At 41.7% G+C, this 20,285-nt stretch overlaps 3 protein-coding genes across 3 annotated transcripts in view; 1 reads left to right on the top strand and 2 right to left on the bottom strand.

The window, feature by feature from the left end:
* whamm (WASP homolog associated with actin, golgi membranes and microtubules) overlaps positions 1–3,270 on the bottom strand; it is a 19,974-nt gene extending 16,704 nt beyond the window's left edge. The window contains exons 1-3 of the mRNA XM_080498020.1: positions 2,626–3,270; positions 1,088–1,261; positions 209–359 (exon numbers count right to left, since the gene is read on the bottom strand). Of these exons, the coding sequence (XP_080354146.1) occupies positions 209–359; positions 1,088–1,261; positions 2,626–3,216 (916 nt within the window). The 5' untranslated portion in view covers positions 3,217–3,270. The remainder of the gene's footprint in view (positions 1–208; positions 360–1,087; positions 1,262–2,625) is intronic.
* Positions 3,271–4,086: 816 nt separating this feature from the next.
* On the top strand, positions 4,087–12,462 carry fsd2 (fibronectin type III and SPRY domain containing 2). The gene is made up of 13 exons (XM_080499064.1): positions 4,087–4,170; positions 4,342–4,630; positions 5,169–5,264; positions 5,540–5,773; positions 6,421–6,443; positions 6,636–6,757; positions 7,714–7,878; positions 8,019–8,153; positions 8,596–8,749; positions 9,355–9,488; positions 10,136–10,268; positions 10,361–10,537; positions 12,191–12,462. Exons 2-13 carry the CDS (start codon positions 4,352–4,354, stop codon positions 12,438–12,440), a joined length of 1,902 nt encoding a protein of 633 aa, XP_080355190.1. The 5' UTR covers positions 4,087–4,170; positions 4,342–4,351; the 3' UTR covers positions 12,441–12,462.
* A 1,091-nt stretch (positions 12,463–13,553) lies between these two features.
* On the bottom strand, positions 13,554–19,681 carry LOC308132107 (KH homology domain-containing protein 4-like). Its single transcript, XM_080499075.1, has 14 exons — positions 19,545–19,681; positions 18,174–18,447; positions 17,951–18,070; positions 17,778–17,854; positions 17,474–17,526; positions 17,121–17,326; positions 16,488–16,696; positions 15,972–16,032; positions 15,660–15,717; positions 15,200–15,435; positions 14,852–14,956; positions 14,295–14,380; positions 14,092–14,210; positions 13,554–13,690 (listed from the first exon to the last, which is right to left on the bottom strand). Exons 1-14 carry the CDS (start codon positions 19,571–19,573, stop codon positions 13,560–13,562), a joined length of 1,764 nt encoding a protein of 587 aa, XP_080355201.1. The 5' UTR covers positions 19,574–19,681; the 3' UTR covers positions 13,554–13,559.
* Positions 19,682–20,285: the final 604 nt, after the last annotated feature.

Here is a 20,285-nt window from a genome sequence, read left to right on the forward strand (position 1 = left end):
TGATGGGGAGGAGCAATATTTCATTGAATAAATTTACATTGCCAAAAATCCCAGACTAACAGGTATTTAGGTTAATCTTCCATGATGACAGGGCAGTAAAAATTCAGCTACACTCCACCCTTTCTACCGTGTGTGATACATAAAAGTAATTAAATTATCTGTGCACAAGTAACAACAACAATAATGAAAAAAACAGAGCCACTTATACCTGCCAAGGCCTTTGAAGTCTGTGCAAAGTAGGTGACAGTGATGTCCTGAATTGAAGCGACTGCCTCTTCTGCTTTCGTTCTCCATTCCTCCGCCTCCTTCTCCAGAGCTGCGATTCTCTTAGGACCCAAATCCTCAAGCTCCAAAGATTTCTACAGGAAAAAAAATGGGACAGCCTTATACTCATTAAATAAATACCCAAACTTCTAATGCTAAAGTTCTGTTTGAAACTCACAGGTAAAAGAAACCAATGGATTTTACTTATGATGCACATTTTACCACTTATTCACTCTCAATGTGTTTTATGTGATTTGTCACGTTCACTATAATTTACATGTAAGGTGTTTTCAGAAAGTTGAGTTCAACAATGTGTCCAAGGACACCGACTGGCCAGAGCCGCTTAGAATGAGACTGAAGGCTTTTCTGTGGACGGCTAACCAATCAGTTAAAACCTGCGAGGCATTTAGGGTGTTTCTATATATTGTAGTAATAGAAAATAAGCTTAATCCTCTGCACCGTTCACGGCCACAGTCAAACCTTCAACCTGTGAGAAAACAACACTTTATATCAGAAATACACTAAACTGTCACATGATGCATCAGTCTGAGTCTGAATCACAAAAGAAAAGTAAAAAGAAATCAATCTTCATGTTACTGCTAAAAGAGGCAGAGTTTAATACATGAAAGACAAAACTGGAATATAGCTTTCAGTGATCATTGAATAAGATGTGTTACATCCAAACTTTATATTTTGGTCATGAATTCTCGAGTACAAGTGCCAAGATGCGAATCTGGCCAAACTTAAGGCCAACTTTCAGTCGATGTTTTCATATTGAAGACATTCTTAAAGAAGGGGCTGGCAGCTACACGGGTGTATTTACCAGAATCTCCAGCTTGTAAAGGCAGGCCAGCTCTCTCATGTCTCTGAAGGGCTGCAGCAGATACTGGAAGAAGGTGGTGGCAACCGTTACAATGTCCCGGTAGGCCTCGTCCTCTTCCTCGTAGATGCCGAGGAGTTCAACCAACCGGTCAGCACCGCTGTGACTCTGTAACAACTGGGAATATGAAAGACAAAAAACACAAGTCATTTGGGATCATTTACAGCCATAATCTTCTGACATTGGACATTTTAATGACAAAACATAGTATTTTATGGGATTTTTTTGTGCCTCTACGCTCAGAGAAAGTCCATGCACACACATGGACAACATTCAAACTCCACAAGCTCAGATTTAAACTACAGATATTCTCAATGTTAAGCAAGAGTTACATGTTTACACTTGAAATTTAAATATTTAAAGAATTATGATATTTTATTCTTTATAATTTTTATACCTTATATATATATATATACCTTATAAGTCATGAAAATGCAGTTTTACAAAGTTGGTAAGAGCTGATTACTCCATTTAACTTTCATTATCAAGTAGAAACCTTTTGTTTATGCGATAAGTACAGACATAAAACCAATGACTGTAATTTTTAGGTGCCCCTCGATGTCGATAAATAAAAAGGCAAAGTCACTGATTGTAAAGCAAATGTTAAAACAAAACCAACAAGCTTGAGCGTAATACACAAAGTTTGCTGTGTCATAGTAGGCCTGCTTTTAGACCTACACCACCACTGAGTGGTGCTAGTCCTGCACTGAACAGTCTGAAGCTTCAGGGGAATAAGAGAGCACTTTCCCAGGACTGACCTCTTCCTGTTGTTAAATATATAAAAACAAAGCCTCCCAGACTTCTTTAATGATGCACATTGGCACAAGATGTAGGGGGGAGAAAAGGGAACATCCAACCCTAATGATTAATTCATAATGGACCAAACAAAACACTGACATGAAGCTGCGCTGGTTCACTTGTGTCTCTTTGCAGAAGTTCTCCATCTTTTTATGATTTTTTCTTTTTTTTTTACTTTTTGGTCTTCAAATGATCATTTAGTTTTTTGTTGTTGTTTTTTTTACCATCATGTTGTTAAACGTCTCTTTGTGGAAATGTGACTGCTGTTTGGATTTAAGCCTCATAGTAGTTACTTTTGAGTTTGTCAGTGAGCTTTTTTGTGTCTTTTAAAGCTTAAAGCTTGTTAGTCTTTGTGGAGAATGTGCATTTTTACACATTTATGTTTCTGAGAGGTCTATTCCTGGTCTGTGTGATACCTTTCTCGCTGTTGTCCTGCCTTGACCGAGACTTTTGCAGTCATTTGCTTTTTCATTGTACACAAGGTTGACATCATACCTCTCAGATTGTTGTGCATTAGACCCCCCCCCCCCCCCCCCCCCCAAAAAAAATGCTCAAATATAAGTTCAAATATATCCCTCATCAGATCAGATCTTCTCCTTCCCATGAGATCAAATCTTCTTCCCCCATCAGATGAAATCACCCCCCCCCCCCCCCCCATCAGATGAGATCACCCTTCCCCTCACCTGTCTCAGGTGACCTTTGGCCCTCGCCATCTCCTCCTGCATGGTCTTCCTCTTGAACTCTTGCAGATTCTCGAAGTACTCCTCCACGTCTCGCTCGTCCTGCACAAACAAAGTGTCGAGGACGATCTTTCTCCCGCAGACGTCGATGGCCGCGCTGAAGTATTTCTCCAGCTTCCGACACGGCGTGTCGTAGTCTCTCTCGTTGTCGTCGTCGTCGTCGTCGTCCTCGGCTCGCGCCCTGCGACTCAGGAAGAGCAGGTCCCAAATGTTGCCCGCCTCAAACTCCGACAGGTCCGGGAAGCAGCCTCCCAGCACCTCCGCCACGCAGGTGAACTGCTGGTGGACGTGTTTGAGGTCGCTGACGGAGAAGAGCCCGGCCCAGCTCATCTGGGGGTCTCCGACGGGGACCTCGGCTTTTCGCTTCTGCCGCTGTAATGTCCGGTTGTGGCAGGTGACCGCGAACTTGCACTCGATGACGCTCCATTGCACGATGAATCCCAGCTTGAACGGCTCGTTCTCCTCGAATATGTTGCCCTTGACGGCCACCCAGCCCTCCAGACTGTCCAGCCGCTCACAATCCAGGCTGGACATCTTTAAAAGAGACGAGTTTCACTTCGGCCTCTGACAAGAAGATACTGCCTCTGTTTACAACGTCCGCCATTTGTGTGACGTCACTCGCCTTCAGGAACCTCAAAAATAGTCGGAAATATCAAAACTAATGTTGTTTAGGATGTTAAATAATAAAAAAAAAAAAAAGACTTATACACATATCCGTTGAACTGACATCTCAATTAAGCATTTTAAATATTAACTCCCGTGCTGTCATTCATCTTCTGAGTTTCGCCCAGAAAACAAATGAATTAAGTATTATCATATAAATCTGAATGATTCAGATTTTGAAATCGTACCATAGTTGCAACCATATCTACTTAAAGAATAATGCGTGAATTGGAAGTATACAAGATATTATTGAGCTACTTCCTAGCTGAATTCTTAATATGCATTTGGGTGTTTGTTATTATAACAGTAATAATAACAATCCCAGTGTAAAACAGAACGCATTACTGTTGCTTAATAACTCTCCCAAAGTGGTATTTTCTTATATTTTTAAAACCCGTGCAATTCGATCGTTTTTATTTTGTGATAGTTTAAATGTCCAAATATCCCTGAAGGCACCACAGTGTCCTCTGACCTGACCGTCACATGCTCGGGGATTTCCCATTTCTCAATACCAATACCAAAGAAGTGTCTAATAATGCTGTAACAAGCGCTAACGTAACACGTTAAGTAACGTGTTTATGTGGGTTGTTTTTTTTAAAGACTTTTCACAAACCTCTCGTCTCAATGTATAGACTTAACTGTATGTTTTTCTGCAATAAATGATGCATATCCTGAAGGGATGTTTGGCATGCCTGTGACATCTGATCAAACTGAGTCACATCTATTTCTGTACCAGCCTTGTGCAGGGTGGGACTCTGCAGAGCTGCTCTGCCAACCACCGCAACCAACCCGACATGGTTGTTTAGAACAGACAGAATTATCCAGGTAAACTTGCTTTTAAATCTGATTATCATACATTGGTATAACTTTCTGTACATGCAAGTTGCTTTGTCAATAAGGCATGGACTCTCTTTTTCCAGTTTATTATTAAATGTTGCTGATGATTATATCAGGAGAAAGTTGAATTGACCTTCTGACCCTTTGGTTCTTGCACAGGTCTTGCTTCATGGATCTGTTTGAGATCAGAGGAGGCGTACTGAGTGCGATTGCAGAAGAAGCCGAGCACCAGGAGTTGAGCAGAGAGTCAGCGGCCATGGAGGCTCACAATGTGGTTTCAGGCGGGGGAGGGAGGGAGGCCCACAATGTTTCCACCTTCCAGAGGTTTTCTGTTGGCACCAACGAGTCCCTTCATTTTGAACCCTGTGAGGACAGCTCTCCATCTCCCACCGGGGCGGAGGATGGACAAGATGACCACGATGATGTGTTCAAGGAGGAAGAAACCGAGGTGAGAACAAAACACGCAGCTCTCGCTGCATGTTTGGTTTGGATTATTAAAAAGAGAGGCTCGAATACAGGACCAACGTCCCTAAATATGCTTTGCTATTACATCAAAAGCCTGCACTATCAAGTGAAAGTTTCAACAAACCCTTATTACATTATTATTAACAGTAACATATATTTCTTTGAATATCTGATTCTTCATGAAGCAAAAAGCTGTATTGGTCCAAATGTCTCACAAAATCTGTTTTTATGATCCACAGTCATGCTGGCATTATTCTTTAAAAATACAATTTTCATGTTGCGTTTCTTTATTTTGTTTATGTCAAAGAATATAAGCTTTTATGTGACGGATGTGTGGCATAATAAATGTGACCTATAGCTGAGTCCCAGAAGATGGAGCTGTCCACATGAAATGCCTTTTTCTCTACAGAATCACAGACACGAGCTGAGAGTCCTGACAGCAAAGGCTGGACAATGTTTTATGTTACTGGTTTTGAATTAGAAACAGAAGGTCTTGATGTATGGTCTTCAATTGCTTTCAGGGTGAGATCATCACGATCAGGAATCAGTTGCAAGGAAAAGTTGCTGAGATGGACAATTTTGCAGGTCATCTGGAAGAAATCTTTCTCACTGTCGAGGTGATATTTCATTATCATTTCACTTTTACATTTAATCAATATTTTATGGCTGAGCCAGCATATGTGAGAGCTTCGTATTATGATTTCGTTTAGTGTGAAGATGGCAGGATCTAGTTTTGTAACTTTAAAAGTTTGTAAATGTCTCCTCGGGGGGCCTAAAGTCATCAAGCTGCTCTCATAATCTGTCATCATGTTTTTCAGTTAATTCCATATGTTTTATGAATGTATAACAAATGTGTATGTCTTTGTAATGTGTCGTCTAATTGCATGAACAGGAGAATTTTGGCCGCCAGGAGCAGCACTTGGAGCAGCACTATAACGACGTGCTGCAGACGCTGTCTCAGCGCTATGATGAGAGGGCGGCTGGACTGGAGGAGGAGAAGAAAAGCAAGCTGGAAGAGTTGTACACCCAGCTTCTGAACTGTGGCCGAGCAATGGATGCCTCCAAGGAGCTCATTGAGAAAGCCCAGGAGATCTACCGCTACCAGGACAAGAGGCTTTTCCTGAAGGTGGATTCTTTGCTGTTTGCCCCAGCTGGTTTAAAAAAAATAAAAAAAATTTTTTTTAAATGCATAAATATTAAATATTCGTGCCTCCAGTCATAGATGAATTTGCTGTTAATGTTTTGATATGACAGCAGGTTTATGCATATAGCACATGAAGGTGCAAGGCTGCTCAAACAGTCTTGATAAAACAAATAGAACACATTAAATTAAGCCACAAAAACTAACTTATTACATTTCAATCCTTGGGTGCAAAAGCCACACTGAGGTCTACATTTATAGGGAAATGTACAGTAAATGTTTGTATTTGCATTTATATCTGGGTAACACATGTAACTTGAATTAATTTTGTAGTAGCTTACAAACAAGATGTCACAACCACACACACTGTCAATGAACCTGCTGGCTAATTGGTGGAGGAGAGATATGAATGTGGGTGTGGATTGTTTACCAGATGAAAGCAACATTTGACATGATGAATGATGAAGATCTGCTGAGAGTCAAAGTACAATCGACTTCCGTTTGTGGCTTGAATAAATGTGGGCAGACAAAGATGAGATTTTATAATATATGAGTCTATTGTGACAGTAGATATTAAATATTGATTAATGTTATGCATCGTTTTAATTGCTTCCTTCGATTTTGTTTGACAGACAGTTATGCCCGCCATTAAAAGGTAATTGTGATGCTGCATGGCGTGGCGCCACACTACAGACTGTCGTGTACCGTCCAATAACTAACCATTAATGTCATGATTCTTAAGTCAACGTAAACACATATTAAATGATTTGTGTGTGTGTTTTTTAATTACCTGTTTGATTTGGATTTTGAGTTGAGTTGTTGTCTTTCTCATCTTGTTCTTTGCCAGAATTGAGGAGTTTGCCAAGGATGAGGTTGACCTCACGTTGTCTACTAATCTTGAATTTAACACACCACTCGCCGACCTGTCAGACGTCAAAACCATGATGGACTCAATCAACGTTGTTCCAGGTCTCACTCACACACACATTCATATCGATGACGACGTTATTACAGAAAAACATTTTCCTGCAGCACTGTAATCTCACAAATTATGTTATTTGATTGAAACCTCATTTCATGGAACCAATGAAACAGTAAACTAGATCTTTACTCTGACTCTTGACTTCAGAAAGGTCTGGGTTGGAGGGTGAAATGTGAATAAAATGGAGTGAACGGGTTTACAAATCATAAATTCACTTTTTTTGTCATTAAACAACACTGACAACATATACGATTTTGAACGTAATTCATTTTGCTATTTAATTAAAAATATACTTTCTATCGTTCAATAAATCAATCTTTATTTATATAGCACTTTTACAACAATAAAATACAACGCAAAGTGCTTTACAGATTACAAACAAAATGAAGACAGAATGAAACCCTTGTAAATGTGGCTTTGTGACACTGTTATTTATACCATATAGACACCATCCTTTTTTAAATTTGGGGTTGTAATTAAAAAAAGTACACAATAGCAATCACAAACAATTACGAATCAGGAGCAACCAAATGCAAAACGACGACATTTAAAAAGTTCAAGAAGGCCGTCTGTTAGTCTCTAACGCTGATCAGCAGTCATCCAGGTCCACGGTCACACCGATTGCTTTCTGGCTCTCCAGCAAGGTTTTCACCTTCAGCCAGTGATGTTCCGACATGACCATGGCAACCCGTCAATCACCTTGACCCACAGCTGACAGCGGTTAAGCACATGGCGAGGGGAGCACCGCTGAGGGCAGCAACGGCAACAGACGCCATAATTATCTGGCTGATGTGAATGAACGTCTTTTGTTGCAACGGAATTTAATAAAATAAAAGCAGAAATGTGTCTGCTTTAAGATTAAAGTAACATACCGTACTTGCTTTGTGTGTATTTTGGGGCCAATACTCAATAATAAAATTGTGTTTCTGCGATGCACAAACAGCCCCGTCTGCCCCAGTCATCAACCCACAGATACCCAACTCTGCCACCCAGACGTCGCTGCGCGTCTGCTGGAGCTTGTTCTCGGACGACACGGTGGAGTCCTACGAGCTGTACTACAGGCCAGTGCTGGAGGACACGCCTGCAGACAGCACCTGTGCGCCACACGGTACGACTCGGAGACACTCACCTGCAAGGCTCAGGCTGCATGTTGACACCATCTGCTGCCAACTTCAGACTTGAAATCGTGCATTTTGCTATGATCCGGAAGAAGCCACAACTACGCCTACGCCTACGCTTGCTTTTCAGTGAGCAAGGTGAACGTGAAGGAGACCCACTGCACCGTGACGGATCTGCTGCCCAACGCCCAATATGAGCTCTGGGTGACGGCAACCAACACCACAGGCATCAGCCCCGCGAGCGAGAAAGCTCTATACATGACAGGTAACGGGCATCACGCTCCTGAAAAGTACGGCCTTTGATAGATGATAGCTATCAATATAACAGGTGGAGACACAGAACAAAAAAATAAATAAAAACCCATCATATTACAAAAACAGAGTGGCAAAACAAAATCTCAATTATAGTAGAATGAGATCACTGATCCAGAGGAGAGACAGTTTCATTGATACCAACAACAGTTCATCTTAAGATAAGAAAGACATAAGCTGCTTAAACATCATGAAGTGTAACTAATGTCTCTTCCAGTCAGAGCTATGTACGTTTGAGATTGAGATGGAATTAATAGATAGCAGGTAGTGTTAGTGCCGGGTGGATAACTGAAGTTGTTTTGTTGTGTGTGAGCATGGCCATATGAGTGTATCAAACAGCGCTCGGCTCGTATGATTGATGCTGGGAGAATCAAAGCTGAATCTTCTCTCTCCAGTGCCGTCGCCTCCTGTCATCAAGCAGAGGGAGTGTACCAGCTGTCCAGAGGCGGCTCTGATCCGCTGGGAGTCGGGAAACACCGACCCGGTGGACTCCTACACCGTGGAGCTCAGCGAAATGGTCACTGACGGCACAGACGGGGGCATTACTGAGTAAGATTCCCGTGTGCCCGACGTACTGTACATCTGCAGCGGTTGTGTCACCAAGCAGATGAATTCAATTGTGCCTTCCTGGAATGTTTTTCTTTTTATTTCTTCAAAGAGGTTGCATCTATAAATAGCTCTTTATAAATAGAAACTCTCTGCGCTGCTTCAAAGATCCAGCACCACATGATATTTGTCTTCTACTGGCCTTTCCTTTAATAAGGCTTTTGCTTCACTACTTCCATAAACATGTCAGTGTTACTGCTTGCCTGGGATTTTTTTTTTTTACGACGTCCCCTGGTTGTAGGGAGCTGCTGAATCAAGACACACTCTGTCCCAGAAAAATCTATTCTTAGCTTCCTCTCCTGCAGCACAGGCGAGCAAAATGTCCTCATATTCATGGTCATTTGCATTTTTCATCTGGTCACTCTAAGAAACAGTCAAATGTGACAAAGTCTTTTAAATAATTTCCTAGATCGTGAGACCAAATGTTTCTTTAACACTTCATTAGTTATAGAAACATGAGCCAGTTCAGTCAGTGGGTATTATTCTGCTCATAACACACTTATAAATGAGTTGATGCCAGCCTGTCGTCTCATTGGTCGATCCTGCAGGTCCATAGTCGCCCTGCCCACTTGCCAGTGTCTGATCCAGCTGCAGGCTGGGCGACGGTACCTCATCGCTGTGAGAGCGGTCAACATCGGCGGTCCCAGCGACACGAGTGACGTTATTACCATCTCCACAACAGGTCAAGCAAACAAACAAACAAACCAAGGAGCCAGCCAGTTCATGTTGGTTTTGGAATGAAAATCGGCATATATTTAGTGAAATACAAGCTGCACCACCAGACTATTGAAGTGGGCTATCTTTGCCTGTGAAGTTTTCTAAAAAGCACGTACAGGAGGTGTACAACATTCAGCAACATTCATTTTTAAAAATTGATGAGTTGCAGGGATGCCTTGAATACATTCCAAATATATTACTGTAATTAAGGTGTAGTTTTGGTACCTGTATTTAATTTTATTCAGAATTAGGTACAGTTTAGATGAGGTATTCTAGCTTGCCGCTTTAAGATCCTTTTCATAAGTCACTACTGTTTTCCGCGCACAGTTTGATTCATATTGAATTCTTGTAAAACGTGTAGTTTGTATTCAGTGGCAGTACCGTTACTGCTGTGAAAAACATCTGTCATTGATTACTGGAAACCTCCTATGGTTCTTAAAGCCACAATATGGAGTCACTGTATTCGACTGAAGAATTTGATAATGACTTCAGTCTACATGTTACTATAACCTTATTGTTTTACAGTAAAAGTACCATTTATTTCAAAATCACTCCGTCAGTTAATGTGCTTTCCCCTCAATTATATGACGTTAAGACCATTCACCTGTGCAGGTACACTTTTCTCCCTCTTGGAGGACACTGCTCATCCTTGCCTGTCCATCTCTGAAGATGGCTTTACCATCTTCTATGGAGACGAGGAACTACCCATAAGTGCTATGGCCTTGGATGACAACACCTTCACCAGGTCGGGCCGACGCTCGCCGGGTGTGACGAAAGAATACAGGAGGCAGGTGTGCTGTCAGGGTGTGGAGTAAGTGCGATTCTGCGCACCTACAGATGTGTTGCTGTTCTGGGAGATCTGATTCCGGTGCGGGGCCGACATTACTGGGAGGTTGAGGTGGACGACGGGACAGAGTTTCGGATCGGAGTTGCATACGAGGACACGGAGAGGAACTCGTACCTCGGGGCCAACGGCACCTCCTGGTGCATGAGACACATTCTCAGTCCATCCAGGTAACGGTGCATCATCACACTTTAAACAGTGAAGGTGGACAGTAACTCGAGGTGAAGCATGAAGAGAGTCAAGAGCTGTTAAATATGCTCTGTTAAATAAGAATTGTAAATACGACCATCAATCTTCATACAGTAACTGTATTAGTAGTCTTTTCGAGTAGTTTTGGTCTCCTCCAGCTACTGCAAGAAATCTTTGAGGCCAAGTACCTTTTAATGTTTACAGGCTATTGTTATTTTCTCATCTCATTATTTGCAATCATATTCCAGAGAAATCTTAAACTTCTTGTTAATTCAGAACAATGGCTTCATAAGCATGAGTCGCCGAGTAACACGTCAACAAACAAGATATTACCTATTTCAAACCCAGTTCTCTTTTTTGAAAGCATAAGTATTGCATGCAACTACTTGAATACTGCTAATATGCAACATTAGAAGAGATTTGTGACGCTTGTCAAAAATCCATAAAAACAACGTAACTTTAGTTGGGATCTCATTGTTCTTCTTTGCGTTGGTCATATCAGTTTCTTATAAAGAGCTTGGGCAAAAAAATTATAAAATAAATCAAGGGGATGAACTGTCAAAATGCCAGGAGGCCTTACTACAAATACATTACATATTGATAACTTGTTCAGGTTTCAGAAATACACGTATTTCAAAAAAGTACTTGCATTCTTAAACCATAAGATTTAACAGGTCAGTTCAACCTCCGTAGCTATAACAGCTCCAACTCTTCAAGGAAGGCGCTCCACAAGGACTGTTTATGGGAATTTTTGACCATTTGTGAGGACATCTCCAAACTGTTCCCACCAAGTTGGGACCAAAATGTCTTGGTATGCTGACGCTTTCTGATTTGCTTTTACTGGAACTAAGGGGACTGAGCCCAACTCCCCAAAACCAAGCCCACAGCATAAAATCCCCCTCCGCCAAACTTTACTCCATGCAATGCAGACAAGCACCGTTCTTCTGGCAACTGACAAACCCAGATCTGTCCCTGAGAATGCAGAATCTCATTCTGTGGCAAAGGAAGAGCGATAACCACGGCATATCCAAATATATGGTGATTTAAACAAAACATAATTGTTTAAAGTCATTTGCTGCAGAAAAATTGGATTTTGTTTTCATACGACTGCACACTCCAGCAGATGCAGACAATCATGTATCAGAATCAACATGCAGATCCTCAGAGGGATGACTCCGGCAGTTCAGGGAAACTGGGCCAAAACTTGTATTATTAGCATTTTGAAATTTTCCTTTCCTAAGTGCAAAAAAAAAAAAGTGCATCCGCATCATGCAGAAATGAGCACAGTGGAAAAGCCCACAGTAGAATTTCTTTTACGAGCGTTTCTATGGCAACTCTTCTTGGAACAAAGCAGGACAGATGAATTATCATTTAGCAAATCATTCAGAGAAACATCTCTCACAGGCCCCAAATGTGGTTTCCATTGTGGAAATCCTCTTGAAATCTGCCTACGCACCATTTAACAATCGCATCACTTGTTTTCTCTAATCTGCAACCATTTGAAATCCTGCTGTTGGCTGCTTGTTCAACATCTGCTCTCCCGATGGCCGACAGTGAAGCAATCATCAAAAATTTACATTGTGCGATCTTGTTAAAACATCCATAACCGTGTCCTTTTTCCCTCCTCCTACCAGGCATAAATACGAGTTTCTACACAACGGTTGGAGTCCAGACTTGAGGATCACGGTGAACCCGGTGCGGATCGGAGTGGCGCTGGACTACGAGAAGGGCACCCTGGCCTTCTTCAATGTGAGCCTGGAACAACACCTGCACACCTTCCGCTGTCACTTCCAGAACTACGTGCAGCCCTGCTTCAGCCTGGACAACCCGGGAGCCCTCACCGTGCACAACGGCATCGAAGCGCCCGCCTACGCCTTCATGTGAAACCAGATCGGAGTTGAAACCCAGGTTTCTACTACTTACAGGAGTACTTTCATAACATCAGCAATAAACCCCAACACAAATTTTTTTTTTTAATAATTGATTTTATTATACTATTCCATGGGAACAGGCATACACCATTTTCCAAGATAAGAAAAGGTTCAACTGAATTGTACATCATGTATTTAAGCCATCTGTAACTGCAGCAGAACTTCAAAAAAAAAAAAAAAAAAAAAAAGAGAAATGAGAAGCTTGTTCTGTCTTTTAAGTAATGATGCATTGAAGCAAAACAAAAAACTTGAAATAAAACTATTCAAAGGGGGAAACAAATCCATTTGAAGTTTATTTATACAATTTCATTCACACCCTCCCCTCCAAAAAAAAAAAAAAGGAAAAGTCCATCTTTAATACTTCCACACAGAGAAGCGGCTGTGCTTTGCTACTACGGATCTATTTTTGTAGAAGATGGCGAGGTTCACAAATTATAATGAAAGGCCTTTCAAGACGGCAATAAGACTATGGAAAAAGAAAAGTACTGAAGTTTGGAAAATCCTCGTCTCACATTATCATGTGACGACAAACGAGACAGACCTGTATCGAACTCCGCCATACAAGTGGGCAGAAACCTAAATATGCTCATTGCCGAGTAACAACAATGGGAGAAAAACTGAAACAAACATTTAGGGGAAAAAAAAAAAAAAAAAGGACAAACATAGTTGCTTAATAAACCTGAAAAGAGCCTGATTGCCAGAAAGCAAAGACCATACCAGTATTTAATAGGATTCTGTCCAAAGTCCAGCTGGCATTATATCAGAATTGCCCACATGCCTGTGCAGTCCTAAAGTATTTGCAAATACTTTTAAAATTAAGTAAAATGTCATGTAAAATTTCAGAAGTCAACTGAGAATCTATTAAAAAATAAATAAAAAGACAGGGTGGATAAGTGATTTTTTTTTTTTTTAATAGAAAATGGATTGACACACTGGTATAGCATTGAAACAAGTGTGATATTAAAAGAGTGGACTTTTCCTTTTAGGGCTGATTTAGAAGGGAGTGTTGCTGTACTGAATGTTACCACTGGGTGTGAATTTCCAGGACAATGAGGATGGGGCGGGACAGAGGCTATGAGTGATCGGGCTTACTGCTGCGCGTCCTCTCCTCCTCTTCATCGGAGGAGTCGCCTCCGTAGGGCACAAGCCCCGACGTATCGACGCTCACTTTTGACTTCTTCTCACACACTTCCTCCTCAACACCTGTGAGGACACAAGAAAAAAAGAGAGAAAAGCAGAAGGGAGGGAGGGAGAGAGAGAGACAAAGAGAGAGAACAAAGGGAAACCCATTGAGGAGCCCCATGTTAGCGATGGTTTGGGGTTCGTTTGATCCGCAGCCAGGAGAAGGAAGAGATCAAATGAAACGGCAGCAGAGCACACATCCATAACAGGCCGGTCCAGGGACACATGTTGAGAGAGAAAACAAGGGAAAGACAAAAAACATATACGAGAGGAGCATGTTAGTCAGTTCAACGAGTGGCGGGACTCACACAGGTCTCCACTCCTCCCCCATCACTCCATGGGGGGGAGACGCCATTTTATTTAACAAAACTCCACAGAAGAAGTTTTCAAGCCTGTGAAATGTGTGGAAATCAAGAACATACCCGGCGATGCGTTGCTGCTGGACAGGCTCGGTGGGTCGTCCGTCACTGCGTCCCTCGGCCTTTTGCGTGCCACAGGACCAGGAGCCAGGAAGACGGGCGGCGGAGGAGGCATCAGAAACCTGAAAATTACCAACGTTAGTGTCGATGCTAAAGTAGACTGGTAAAGAATCTACATGCTGAAAGAATACAATCAACAATCAGACCTTTCTTCTTTCTTCTCCTCCTCAACACTGGATGAAGGAGGGACGGACTCCCGCTGAGACACACGCTCTGGAGAGCCGCTGGTTGGCTGAACACCAAAAAAAGGGAAAACATTTTTGACTGACGTTTATATAATCTATTACAGACTTATTTGTGAGCACACAGATATTATTTTAATCCGTCATATGTAGAGCAGCTGCAAGTCAGGAACCACTCACAGGTCCACAACTGTGCTTAATGATTTGGTAGTTGTTTTTTTGTTTTTAATTAATGTGTCAAAAATATTAACCAGACAGAATCCGAAGTACTTCCTCCTGCCAGGATGAGTATGAGCTTGATTTACAAACATGGGCATTTTATTCTCCAGCATCATATTTAGACATTCAGATGACAAAACTGTTTTGTCACCCGTTTAGTTTGTCGTTTCCCTACACAGCGTAGTTGTATTCGTGGCTAAAGGATCTCAACTTGTGATTACACACCAAAACACAGAACTATCAGCTGTAACGTGAGCTGTAAGCAGCCAGAATGAAGGAGTTCAGGGTATTCTTAAGCTGACCTGTTTGTCCTTTGCCTCTTCCTGGAACTGGTGTTTGGGACTTCCTGAGTCGAGGGGGTTGGTTAAAGGTGCTTCAGGCTCCACTGTCTCACTGCTGTTTGGATCCTTAAGCAGAGCAAAAGCCAACACACAAGACACTGAAGCTGCTACCAGGGTTTGGAACTACAAATACCCAATAGGCTTCAATTGTTTTCTATGCTTGTGATGCGAGTTGTACTCAAAACTGCTAAATGATAAGGTACAATATTCCATCTGAACTGTGGACTGAAATTGGCTGATTAGATCAGACGAGGTCGATTCAACAGGTGTTTCAAGAGACTTGAGCACAGGAAAAGGTCTTAAATTTACCTGGACAAGGTATGAATGCGATTTCCTAGGACACACCGGATACTGAACCATTGCCTGAGAAGATGGAGGGTTTGTCGACATGTTAGAATGACTTGGGGGACCATTTGCATTACTCCAATAACCACCGGCTCCTGGGTACGCTGAATAGCCGCCAGCATACCCATTCGCTGGGTAGTTATACCAGGATCCCTGGTTAGAGTAATTGCTATTAGGTGGAAATCCATGTGCTGCGTATGCTGAAATGAAAGTATAGAACGCTGAGTTAATAGCATATAACACACAGATCAACAACAGGGTGTTCTGACAAGTTTGACCTACGATTTCAAGTTATTGCTGAGCCACTAAAAACGTCAGGGGAGGATTCATTACCACAAGGGCAAACGCAGTCAGCCGATACCTGACATTTGGTCTCTTTGTTGGAATTTGCCTGTTTAGTTATCCAATCTTATTGTGTACTTACGTTGTGTCGAGCCTGTGGCTGTGTACGTTGACACCATTTGGGCGTGTTCGGCTCGCACCTGAAGAACAAGGAAAGCGATGTTAGATGGACAAACTCCAGCAAAGGCTGTGTTGGCATATTTTCTGTAGCTTATTGTGGGTAGGTGCAGAGCACATAGAACGTATCACTGGACATCAGGTGGTTCACACTACCACGTTCACTGTTGGAGGCGGGTATCAGTGAAGACTACATGCTGCGATAGTCTCACCTTCTTGAACCTCCCATTTAAAACAAGATCCACTTTACTTTGTGGTGACAATATAATAAACTTACTGTCTCCAGTAGACTCTCTGTGAGTTTCTTTGCAGACTCCAGTCCAGCTGCGTTTGGGTGGCTGCAACACACAAAAGGACCATTGTTAAACGGGATAAACTGGATTCAGTAAAGGACAAAACAAATGTGTTTTCCCAATCACATGCCAGAACTTGCCTTAAATCAGTACTAAACTAAATTATGCCTCTTGTATTCAGGTTGGTTTGAAATGTTTTTATTTATTTATACGGGACCAAAAGGCTACCTTAAAAAATTCCATTTTTTAAATCACGAGTAAGAGGAGCTGGATTTTTTCTTTAAAAAGTAAACTGAGCTATTCGATCTGGTTTTATTACAACCAACCAATTGTAAGCTTACTATTATTATCATCAACAAATTTCCTAAATATTGACTGCAAAAATCAAAGTAACGATGACGGCCGCCATGTTTAGAAGGACCCAACTGTGCAACTGGACAAATTCTCTACTACAAAAAAAAAGAAGACATGGGCCGATAATCCATTCAGAATGAACACACCTGATGTAGACATAAAGAGGCTCGAAAGACTCTCTCTTCGATGCTTGCTCTATGTAGCCAGATCCTTTTCCCCTGAGAAAGACTCGAGCCCCTGTCTCTGTCTGAATGTGACCCAGGTAGGTCCCTCCCGGGCCCTCAACCTTTTCATTCACGTTGAATGATGGCAGTGCCTGGTCCAGACCCACAAAAATCTTTGTGTGCACGAAACTCTGAGAATTAAAGAAAAAAAAAAAATGTATTGTTAGACATTGAATCTATACTAAGAAAATAATGTTTGCGGTAGTACAAGTTTATAAGCAGACACAGTAATCTGCAGCATCTCGCTGGAGACTACAGATGTTCTCTCTGCTATTTAATATAGGAGGTGGGTATCAGTGGAGGCAACATGGTCTTCACTCGCCTCACTTTCTTGACCTCCATGCTTATGGAAAATACACATTGAGCATTGTTTACTTAATCTGCACATTTTATAGAACTTAAAACAATGTTTCTATATTAATCTACATCTGACTAGAGTGTTTCACAGATTAGAAAGAAAATATTTGCAACCAATAAGTTTGACCTTAGTTTCACGTAAATGTATCTAGGAATCATTTGTTGTATAACAGAGCACAGATTTTTATTTGTACATACCCCTGAATGAGGCGCCGCAGGCCGATGTCCCTGGCCTGGCCCCGAAGTGCTGTTTGGCATCCGTGGGACCGAAGAGGGGATGACAGGCCGGGGAGGCTGAGGGTAGAGTGTGAGAGGTGGCATGATGGGCATCTGTTGTCCTCCTGACGCTGCAGAGGCCCTCAACACATCCTCAGAGATGATCTCCTTAATCCTCATCACAGCTTCTAATGTTGCAATAAAGACACAGATGAGGGATCAGTTATATTCAATCTTTTTACCGCAGAGAAAATGTTTGGTATTTTTCAGAACACATGAACAACAGGTACTTGACAGCAGAATGATGATAATAATAAAAAAGAAAAGTTACTTACTATTGACCTGGTCTTGGTTTTTTCCCTGGACATGGAGATACAAAGGTCTTTGTCTAAAAGAAAAGAAATGAAATGTTCACACTCCCAAACATCTATTCTTTGTCATCATCAATTATACCACCGATTTCTGCATTACATAACATAAATGTACTTTTAGTTGTAGGCAACATTTATTGTAAACACATTGATAGCAGATTTACGTTTATCCCACCTTTCGTACAAATTCAAATGTTTTTCTTGTTAAACACAAACACCTGAAATGTTAAGTCTGACGCAATATAGAACCGTAAACATAAATACACACCCTCCTCGAGTTCCCTTTTCCGCTTCATTCATAAAATGACCCTTTGTTGAGACGACAGCACCACTAACCTGCCGGATCTGAAAAAAGAAGCAGACATGTTCATCACAGAAAAACATGTTTAAAGAAATTTGAAGTCAATCTTGTTCTGCTAAGCAAGTTCACATCACACCTACCTCCTCCTGCGTTTTGCCTTTAGTGAGAAGGTCTCTGCTGTTCATTGGGACATCGTTTATGTCAACCTCTGTAACCACCATCTCCTCTGTAGCGGTGGGCACAGGCACACTTGCAGGTGCCTAAAACATGTGAAATAAAAAAAAAACAAAAACAAACTTGAAACCCTTTAACAAATTCAAAATTGTTCACCAGCTGCAATCGACAATGTGAAAAACCACCTACCTTTGCAAGTAAGGGAGGAGGCGTTAACAGCTTTCCTTTGGCCATTAACATAGCATTTATTTTGGCTGCCATAGCAGCCGCCATTTCCACACCTCCCTGGGCTGAAGGCTTTTCTCCCGCATCTGGTGGCTGAGAAACTGTGCGATGTGAACCGGCACTGCTGACAACCCCTGATAAAGACACAGGGTGGGCTGCATTTTCATTACTCCTCTGCTGCTGAACTTTGACACTCGGCTTTGGTTGAGCCGTTTGATCCCAGCGACTGCTTAGGCACCTGCAAATAAAATCAAAACAGAAGAAAACATTGAGTGCAGGCACTATGTGAAAAAATGTTTTACTTCCAAACAATTCCATTCCATAAGCATAATTGTTTTTGGCTGTTCACTGCACAGAAATCCCTCTAACTTAACAGTATCACCCACTTGATTTTAAGTATGACTATAAAATACTGACATGTAATGTGGATTTAACTCTATGCCTACTAAAATGATCAATTTCCAGTTCTATGCAACATTTTAAACTACTAGTTAAAACTTTAGAGAATATTGAAGATGCAATTAAACAGTGTACAAATATGTACAAATGCAATCCTGCTCGATACATTTTTCCACTGATTTGACTCCGACTGGAAACGTCGGTGAAGCAAAGTCGCCTTGAATTTGAAAATGACCTGAGAACATTATTGTTATGCCTTTAGGCTGACACAGATTGGATATGAGATCGTAGATAATATCTGGAGGACAAAGTGTAATTGAGATCAAACTGGCAAGAGGAGAAAAGGAAAACCTCCAAAGAGAATTTCTAAAAGAAGATATTGAGATGGGACCAGATAAACCGTTGTGGCGACCTCTCAATGTGCAGCCGGAAGAGCATGTAGATGGATCTTACGTTTTTAACGCGATATACTAGATATTAAAGCATGTTTGCTATTGGAAACTTGTAAACCCCGTTTCAACGTACAGCGTTTTAAGACCTGCATGATCACGTTTAACACGCGTTTCCCGCAGGCCACTTAAGCTTTGAGTAGACCCGCGTGTTGCGGTTATAAACAATCAAATGCTAACGTAAGCTATTCTAACAACGGCTAACGAAACTAGCTTTAACCGTCTGGAGCTAAGGCCCACTTAGCAGCCAAAGTTACAACCCACTACAAGTATTTTGAAAAACAAATCAGCATAGAAAGAAAATATTTAAGAATTGCAGTGAAGTGAAGGGATTTATAGTCTTACCGCTATATTTCAAGCTAACTTTTTTTTTTTACAGGCCCGGAATGTGTGTGTGCTAGCGCTTAGCATTACAAGTGCTAGCTTAGCCGGATAGCGGAGAAAACGTGCAGAGAATTGAACACGTTCATCCCAGCGGACAACTTACGGTGTTTGTCCAGTCATTCCCGAAGACATAGCACCACTCCACTCAGTCGGTAGCAGAATTAAAAACAGTTTCTAATGTAATTGGACGCTCGCAGCCATCGGCCCGCTCTCGCTCTCGCTCTCTCCGGCGCCGGCGGCTTCTTCTGACGACGCGTCGCAGAGTGTGAGCGCGCGGTGGAGGCGGAGCTCCCCGCGTGCTCGTTATGTAACCACGGCGCGTCATAATATCTGGCGAGGACCCTTCACGGCCCAGCTTTCAACTTCTCAAACGACACGACGCGTCGTAGAGAAAGCTAATCTAATTAGAAATACGAAATGATCAACGCCCAAACATTTCACGTCTTAAATCAGGAGTGTCAAACGTGCGGCCGGCGGTCCCAAAACGGCCCGCGAGAGAGTCCAGACTGGTTCACGAGATGGAATTGATCAGCTGTGAGAAATTGTTACATTAACTGCAATGCATTAATTTGACCACCAGGGGTATAACTTGAAGTGATCAGGATACAGATGTACAAATGTGTCAACATTGTTAATTTATTAGCCAAGTTAATATGAAGCATGAATATGAAGTAACCTACCATGTTTTTGAGATCCAGTTTCATGTTTTCAAATCGTTTATTGCCTATGAAGTTGTAAATAGCATATATAGTGTCATTTAGTACAAATCTACTGTGATCTGTATGTTAGGAATCACAGTGAACTGAGGCACAATATTGTTGAAATTGCAGCATTTTGCATTCAA

This window comes from Blennius ocellaris (assembly GCF_963422515.1).
Source record: "Blennius ocellaris genome assembly, chromosome: 1".
Lineage (NCBI taxonomy): Eukaryota > Metazoa > Chordata > Actinopteri > Blenniiformes > Blenniidae > Blennius > Blennius ocellaris.

What these genes read in the sequence shown, in the direction of transcription:
- fsd2 (XM_080499064.1), top strand. Translation starts at nt 4,352, where the DNA reads ATGGATCTGTTTGAGATCAGAGGAGGCGTACTGAGTGCGATTGCAGAA. An exon ending in GTTATGCCCGCCATTAAAAG is followed by an intron (nt 6,444 to 6,635) that starts GTAATTGTGATG and finishes GTTCTTTGCCAG; the next exon opens with AATTGAGGAGTTTGCCAAGG. An exon ending in CACATTCTCAGTCCATCCAG is followed by an intron (nt 10,538 to 12,190) that starts GTAACGGTGCAT and finishes TCCTCCTACCAG; the next exon opens with GCATAAATACGAGTTTCTAC.
- LOC308132107 (XM_080499075.1), bottom strand. Translation starts at nt 19,573, where the DNA reads ATGTCTTCGGGAATGACTGGACAAACACC. An exon ending in CTCCTCCCTTACTTGCAAAG is followed by an intron (nt 18,071 to 18,173) that starts GTAGGTGGTTTT and finishes CACATGTTTTAG; the next exon opens with GCACCTGCAAGTGTGCCTGT. An exon ending in GAGGAGAAGAAAGAAGAAAG is followed by an intron (nt 14,211 to 14,294) that starts GTCTGATTGTTG and finishes GGTAATTTTCAG; the next exon opens with GTTTCTGATGCCTCCTCCGC.